General features: G+C 49.1%; 1 protein-coding gene across 1 annotated transcript; it reads right to left on the reverse strand.

Annotated features, from left to right (window-relative positions):
• Window positions 1-2111: 2111 nt before the first annotated feature.
• LOC101985035 (olfactory receptor 226-like) lies at window positions 2112-6199 on the reverse strand. The gene has a single exon (XM_026781731.1). The coding sequence runs from the start codon at window positions 5616-5618 to the stop codon at window positions 4683-4685; it is 936 nt and encodes a 311-aa protein (XP_026637532.1). The 5' UTR covers window positions 5619-6199; the 3' UTR covers window positions 2112-4682.
• Between the last annotated feature and the right edge of the window lie 1508 nt (window positions 6200-7707).

The following is a 7707-nucleotide window of genomic DNA, read 5'->3' on the forward strand; positions in this document are numbered from 1 at the left end:
ACACACACACACACACACACACACACACACACACACACACACACACACACACTCATAATGACCAGAGCAGATGATGTTGGTAACTAAGAAAAGGATGCTGTAAAACAGAAATAAAATAGGATAAAACAGGAATAAAATGAAAGAAACTTTCAGATCAAAACATTTTGTTCCCCTCAAAAGAAGAGGGGGTTGAGTTTACAAAGGTACCCTATAAAAGATGAAGACTGTGAGAGGAAAGGTCACCAGCCCAGGGGTACAGTTTTGGGTTCTGACACTTGAGGGTTGTTCCAAAGATGAGAGTAGAGGAGAAAGAGGGGCAGAGGCACAGTAGGAAGCACAGAGGAGAGGCAGCTTCCTGCTGGACTAGGCTGCAAGATGTGCATGGAGGCAAGAATAGCATTTGGGACTTAAAGTGACTCTGTGCTGTGTAGAACTCTAATTCAGCCTTTCCTTTCCTCTGTAGCTAGACCAGCTCTCCAGGCTGACAGTCCATGGTCCAGGCCAACCTTCCTTGGAGTTCTTGGAGATGGGATAATGCCAACCCTTTGACTCCTACCGCTGCATCATGTTACATACGCTGCTTGGGCCCTGTAGTTCCCGATCTGAATTAGACTTCAGTTCTGCTTAGTCCTGACAGTGTTCATCAGTGCTGGACTCTTTCTTTCTCCATCCACCTACTTCTGCTTCTGGGAGTATTCCCAGCGTGGAGATGGTCTTTCTCCATGCGTGCCTAAATTATTGCTCTTAGACAACTCCATACTGAAACTCCAGCGCCTGCCTGCTGACCTCTACCAAGGGTTACTATGTCCCAGCTGTCCTTTCCTGTTCCCAGAGGCGCCAGTTACAGAGTGCTGCCTGTCCATCTTCTCTGGACACTGCTGAGAACCTCATTCATTTTTGACTCACATGTTCTTGGAAGATTCCATTTCTTGCCTGGAACTTACTATTTAGACCAGAATAACCTCAAATTCATAGAGATCCACTTGCTTCTGTCTCTTAGGTTCTGGGATGAAAGGTGTGCCACCATGTCCAGTCTGGCCTCTGGAGTTTAATGCCGCCACAAGAGTCAGATCTGTTCAGCACTTGTCAGCCCTCTCCAGGATGTCTTTTAGAGGTACTTGTTAGAAGTTGAGTTGTCCCATTTGTATGTTGAATTCTAATTCCAAGCACCTCAGAATGTGGCTGTATTTTATAACAAGATCTTTACAGAAGTAACAGGTGCACAATCCAAGGATATTAGGGCATTGTGCAGAGGCAGGGGGACCACTGTGTAAGGGCATAGGAGGTATGAATCCTTACAGCAAGAAAAGGGGCCTCAGAAGACCCCAGTTATTAAGATAAAACGAAAAATTATTTCTGTTGTTTAAATCACTTTGTCTATGGCATTTTAAAAATTTGGGCTAGCAAGTTAATAAAGAATCCAAGAGATTCTGAAGATGACAAGGAAAGACCTGGAACACTCAAGATAACTTCTAGAAGACCAAGGAAGAGGGGCTCATGCAAGATACTAAAGCTTCGGTTGGAGAGCTGGCTCAGCAGTTAGCAGCATTTGATGCTCTTGCAGAGGACCTTGCTTCAATTCCCAGCACCCATGTGCTTGCTCACAACCATCTCTATCCCCAGTTCCAGAGGATCTATTGCCCTCTTCTGGCCTCTATGGGCACCAAGCACTTACATGGTGCATATTAACACATGCAGGCAAAGCACTCATACACATAAAATAAAAGTAAATAGATCTTAAAGGTATTAGGAATCTGCATATGGCAGCAGAAAGGAACAGTCCAATCTGAGTAAGGGACAGACAGACAGTTCAGGAGACCCAGGGCACCACTCATGGACAGACAGACAGTTCAGGAGACCCAGGACACCAGTTCAGGAGACCCAGGGCACCACTCATGCACAGACAGACAGACAGACAGTTCAGGAGACCCAGAACACTCATTGACAGGCAGACAGTGCAGGAGATCCAGGGCACCACTCATGGACATAAAGACAGTTCAGGAGATCCAGGGCACTCATGGACAGACAGACAGACAGTTCAGGAGACCCAGGGCACCACTCATGAACATACAAACAGTTCAGGAGATCCAGGGCACTGATGGACAGACAGACAGACAGACAGTTCAGGAGACCTAGGGCACTCATGGACAGACAGAACAGTGCAGGAGACTCAGGGCCCTCATGGACAGACATACCAGTTCAGGAGACCCAGGGCACCACTCAGGGACAGACAGACAGTTCAGGAGAACCACACTCATGGACTCCTTGCCCACTGTGTCTCTTCATCTGTATCCCTTGTGAATCTTTTTTTAAATTTTTTTTAACATTTATTTATTTATTATGTATACAATATTCTGTCTGTGTGTATGCCTGCAGGTCAGAAGAGGGCACCAGACCCCATTACAGATGGTTGTGAGCCACCATGTGGTTGCTGGGAATTGAACTCAGAACCTTTGGAAGAGCAGACAATGCTCTTAACCTCTGAGCCATCTCTCCAGCCCCTTGTGATTCTTTTAGAAGCCCCCTTGTGTGCCGTCTCTGTGTGTGTTCATGAGTGTGCAAGTGCACATGTGTGTGGCTGCATGTGGAGGCCAGACAAAACCTCAGGCTTTTGTTCTTCAGGGGCAGTCATCTTGTGTTTTTGGGACAGGGTCTCTCATTTTCCTGGAGCTTGCCAAACAGGCTGAGCTGTTTGACTAGTGAGGCCCAGGCACGTGCCTGTCTCTGCTTTCCCAGCAGCAAGACTACAAGCACATAGTACCATGCCTGGCCCTGTCTTTTCAATGTGAGTTTTGGGGATTAAATTTATGTGTTTATGTCCGCAAGGCAAGCGCTTTACTAAGCACCCTCATCAGTCCTGGTATGGTTCTCTTAATAAGCTGGCACATGTAAGCAAATGTTCCCCAGAGTTTAGTGAGCTCTTCTCGCAAATTAGAAGATCCCACGTAAGGGATTATGCAAAACTCCATTGATAGCTGCTTTGTGAGAAATAAAGGTGAACTCCTTAGGCTAGGAGCTGGCTTCTGAATTAGGCCCGACTGTCTGGGCATGCAGCTAAGATCTGTGGGAACTGAGCTACCTCCAAGCAATCAGTGTCAGAGTTAAACTGAATCAGAAGACCCTACCTTGTATTAGCTGCAGAAATGCTTGATTGGTAAATGGGGACACTACCCAACACATTTGGTCCCAATGTGCTTTGTGATGATGGATGACTGTGAAAATGAGTTTTTTTCCCACACAAAGAATAAAATGAAAATTCTAGAACAAACAAAATGAAACCAAACACTCAGAATATTAGACATAGTTGGAGAGAGACTTGGGAACCCGGAAGACTGGAAGAAAAATGTCCAGAAAAGGGAGTATATAGCTCAGAATGTGAAGACAGAGGGGCTATATTAAGAAAATCTGACACACATGCAGTTTTGGAGCAAACAAAGAGGAGAATAAAGCAGTGCAGCATTTAAGGAAGTTATGCCTGATATGTTTAAAAAAACTGATGGCAATGAAAGCCATGAGTTCTGGAAGCATTACAGACCCAAAGATGCAAATACAAAGAGAGATACACACCGAACACAGTTGCAAATCAAACAAGAAAAGCTCAATGATTATAGAACAAGTTAACTATAAAGTATAAAAATGGTTGATAGCAGAGTTCTCAATAGAGAGCAGTCGTGGCAGAAGCATGGTCTGTACAGTCTCTGCCTGGATCCCAGGCAGAAGGATGGTCAGGAGCAGAGAGTAGACTAAAATCAGCACTGAAAGTGTGCTTCACATGGATTCCTAAAGGAAGGTGATGCAAATGTATTAAATCAAAGCAGAAATCAAGCTTTAAGTGTTGAGGCAGACAGATGTGCCAGAGACAGAGAGGTGCTCCCTCAAGAAGGGTTACATTTGTGAAGCTGACAACACAATCCTAAATATGATGTGACTTCAGAAGTACAAGGTAAAACAGTAAGACACAGCCATAACTGCAACACAGAATATTTACACAGACTTGAAGGATCTGTTAAATTCTCCCAAAGATACACATGAAGCTCATCAGTCTAGGTGGCTGTCATGAAGGAAAAGGACAACCACAAAGCCAAGAAAGAACTTGGCCTGGCTAACAATGACAGCCACCAGGAAGGGAAATGCTTACATTACTGTATCTGCCTCATGCCCCACAAAAGAAAGAAAAGGCAGGCACACACATGCCATTACCCACCAGACATACCGAGCTTTGTGCAAAAAGATGTAATAAGCCATCCTTGTTTCTGAGAAAAGGGAGCATCGGCACATTCAGTAATGCTGTCTGGACTTGCTGGAACCCTTCCACCTGACCAGGAGCTGGGACCTTATGTGATGAAGACCAATCCCAGGGCCTCAGAAGTGGGATGTTCAAGGCTGGTCAAGGAAAGGACATAAAGTCCAGATCCTAGGTGATCAGGGAAGTGACAGCAGTCAGGGAGTTTCCTTTGGGTTCTGCACAGATTTTTCAGAACAAAGGACTTGCCTGGGCTGCTAACAAGAATAGCTGTCCATGGTTCAGGGCTGAGTTTTCTAGATGAGTCTGTAGGTCTTGGTTACCTCTTTTTATTGTTTGTTGCTGGATGATGGTCACATTGTGTCCTTGGGTACTCTGAACTGTGGGAAAGGACGGACTTGTCTTGAGGAAGAGCACAGCAGGACCCAGCAACTGGCATTCAGGAGAACCTGGGGGTCTGGAGGAGCTTGGTAAGTGCCTCCCTGATGTCACGGTTCCTCAGGCAGTAGATTATAGGGTTCAGCAGGGGAGTCACTATCGAGTAGATCACTGATACCAGCTTGTTGAGGTCGAAGGAGCTTATGGCGTGAGGCCGGGCATACATGAAGGTGGTGGTGGTGTAGAAGATTAAGACCACCACCAAGTGGGAGGCACATGTGGAGAAAGCCTTCCTGCGGCCCGCTCCTCCTGGAATCCTTAGCACAGTGGCAAGGATGCGGGCGTAGGAGATGGAAGTCACTGTCAGAGAGGTTGCGAGGACGGCCAGGGCTGCCACAAAGTCCAGCATTTCGATGGCAGCGGTGTCTGAGCAGGACAGTTGCAGCAGAGGTGAGACATCACAGAAGAAGTGGTTGAGGGCATTGGGGCCACAGAACCTGAGGCGGGAGATGAGAGCTGTGGACACAAAGGAGGCCAAGAAACCCCCAAGCCAGGCACTGATGGCCAGATGCAGGCACAGCCTCGAATCCATAATGACCGGGTAGTGCAGCGGGCGGCAGATGGCCACGTACCGGTCACAGGCCATGGTAGTCAGTAAGAAGCATTCAGAGGAGCCCAGTGAGAGAAAAAGGAACAGCTGGGTGAGGCACCCTGAGAAGGAGATGGCTTTTGCCCCTGCCAGTAGGCCAGCCAGCAGCTTGGGCACTGTGACTGTGGTGTAGAGGGTTTCCAGCACAGACAGATTGGCCAGGAAGAAGTACATGGGCATGTGTAGCTGCCGGCTAGCACTGATGGTGCCCACAATGACCACGTTCTCTAGGATAGTCACCACATAGATGGTCAGGAACAACCCAAAGAGCAGCCCTTGTAGGTGGCACAGCTCTGGGAAACCCAGAAGAATGAACTCTGTCACCAACGTGTTGCTGTGGTTGCTCATGGTTCTTTCTGGCCGGGAGGCCACTTCTGAGCACCTTGGAACAGCGGGGACTCAAGTGCCCTGTGTGATGGCCCCGGCCACTGTTCCATTGATCAAAGCTGTTGGAGGCTCTGCAACCCCTGCTAGGGTCTCAAAGGCAAGGGCTGCCACACTGTCCCAGGACCAAGGGACGGCTCTGTGGAGGCTCCCAGGGCCTTGTTGGCAGGGAGAGGTCAGACAAGTAGAGAGGACTCTCACTGCGTACGTTCAGGATCTGCTGCAGTACTTACCTGTCGTATTCAGCGTGGAGCTCACTTTCATGTTTACCAAGAACTGACAGCTGAGCGATGGCCTGGGGTCCGTGAACATCAGTGTGAGCAGGAACACCCCTCTTACATTTTTGTGAATATGTGCCACCCTCCTTGACCCGATACACAAGTACACACTTTCCAGGTGTGCACACACACTCCCTTCAGGTATGTGCATGCATACACAGGCACGCATGTACACACATGCTTATACCATGTAACATGCACACATACAGTTCCAAGAAAGCTTACTTAAATGCTGCTCAGAGGTGACAGGGCCTAGATTTTGTCTGAAGACTCAGGTACCTTGGCGAGTTGATGCTGTTTTCTGGGGCCAGGAGATCCCTTAGGCCCCAGGAAGGTCAGACTGAAAGGCTACAGCTCCCCTAGTGACAGGACCACCAAATGGAGAGGAGAAGAGAGCAGAGCGTTGCAGAGGAGATGGCTCACCCTGCTTTGTAATGGTGTCTCCCTTCCTTTCTTCTCTCCCCAGACAGTCTCTGTAGCCCAGGCCGACAGCAAACTCAGTATCTTCCTGCACCAGCCTCCTGAGTACTGGGGCTACAGGTGTGTGAGTCCGTCTGACTTCACCCCCACATTTGATGCTAGAATTCATTTTTTTCCCCCAAGGAGCAAACTTACTGTTGGTGACTGAGGAAGGTGCCGTCACCAATCTTCAGGGGAAATAAGCAGTTTGGGAATTTGTGGGGATAGCTCTTGAGCTAGGTGTCTGAGAGCAGATGTGGTGACCTGGAGCAGAAGCCAGGCTGGGGTCCCCTTGTAGTAGTTTCCTTGGTCCATCTTGGAAGGGGTCCTTCGGTCACATCCGGCACCAGGCTGTCTGGTTCTGGATAGGCGGCGGAGGTTGGTGGCCGAGCGCAGTCCTAGGCACACTCCACAAGCAGCGCTCGCCACAGTTGGTTCTTACCTCTCGGGTTGGGCACTTGGCTCTTCTGGTGAGGTGAACTCCCTGGCACCAGGCGGTGGCCCCTGGTGAGTGCTGAAGCTGTCAGTCTGCACTAGAGCCTGGAGTCTGAGGGAGGCTCCATTGCTCAAGGTCTGTGGGACTCCTGATTGGTGGGATGAGCTGAGTAGGGGAGGAGCCCAAGGTCGGTCTCCAGTCTCGTTCAGGCCTCAGAAAGGGAGTGGGTCAGCCAAGCAAGAAGGGGTACTGCTTTCAAACTGATGGTGGAAACCTGTCAGTCTGATTCCACACATGCTGGTGACGGGGTACCTGAGTACCGTCTAAGCCAGGCTGCCTGGGACAGGGTGGTGGCTGGGGCCTTTCCAGTTCCCAGATCTGGCATTGTGTACTGGCCAGGCTGTGGCAGCAGTTGAGGGGCTCCTGGAAGGTGTTGTTTTCCCTGAACCCTTTGTCTCAAGGTCTCAGCAAGCCAGGCAGGGTTCCTGCAGCGTCTCTACGTGTCTCTTACTGCAGGTGTGGAAGAAGTTCTTCTCATCTCACAGGGCCTGCCGCTTTGGGCCTCCTTGATCGTTATACACTCCTCAGTGGCCTTGCTCTCCGCGGTCCTGAGGACTGTAATTGTTCTCAGGACAATTTGTTGGGTTCTGTGGAGATTCCTGTGGGCCCAAGGGGGACTGTGCTCAGCTGGGAAGCCTTCCTTCTCCTCAGCACCAGGCTTCCCACAGGTAGTGTACCCCAGAGAAGCCTGAGAATCAAGACCCTTTCCCGTCAGATTTCAGAGCGCCCCTTTCATTGTGTTTAACCCACTCGTTCATTTTATGAAGCCATAGGAAGAACACTCAACACAAGAGGAGAAAAGTACAAAGTGACTCAAGCT

The sequence above is a fragment of the Microtus ochrogaster genome, chromosome 8 (genome assembly GCF_000317375.1).
Source record: "Microtus ochrogaster isolate Prairie Vole_2 chromosome 8, MicOch1.0, whole genome shotgun sequence".
Taxonomy (NCBI): domain Eukaryota; kingdom Metazoa; phylum Chordata; class Mammalia; order Rodentia; family Cricetidae; genus Microtus; species Microtus ochrogaster.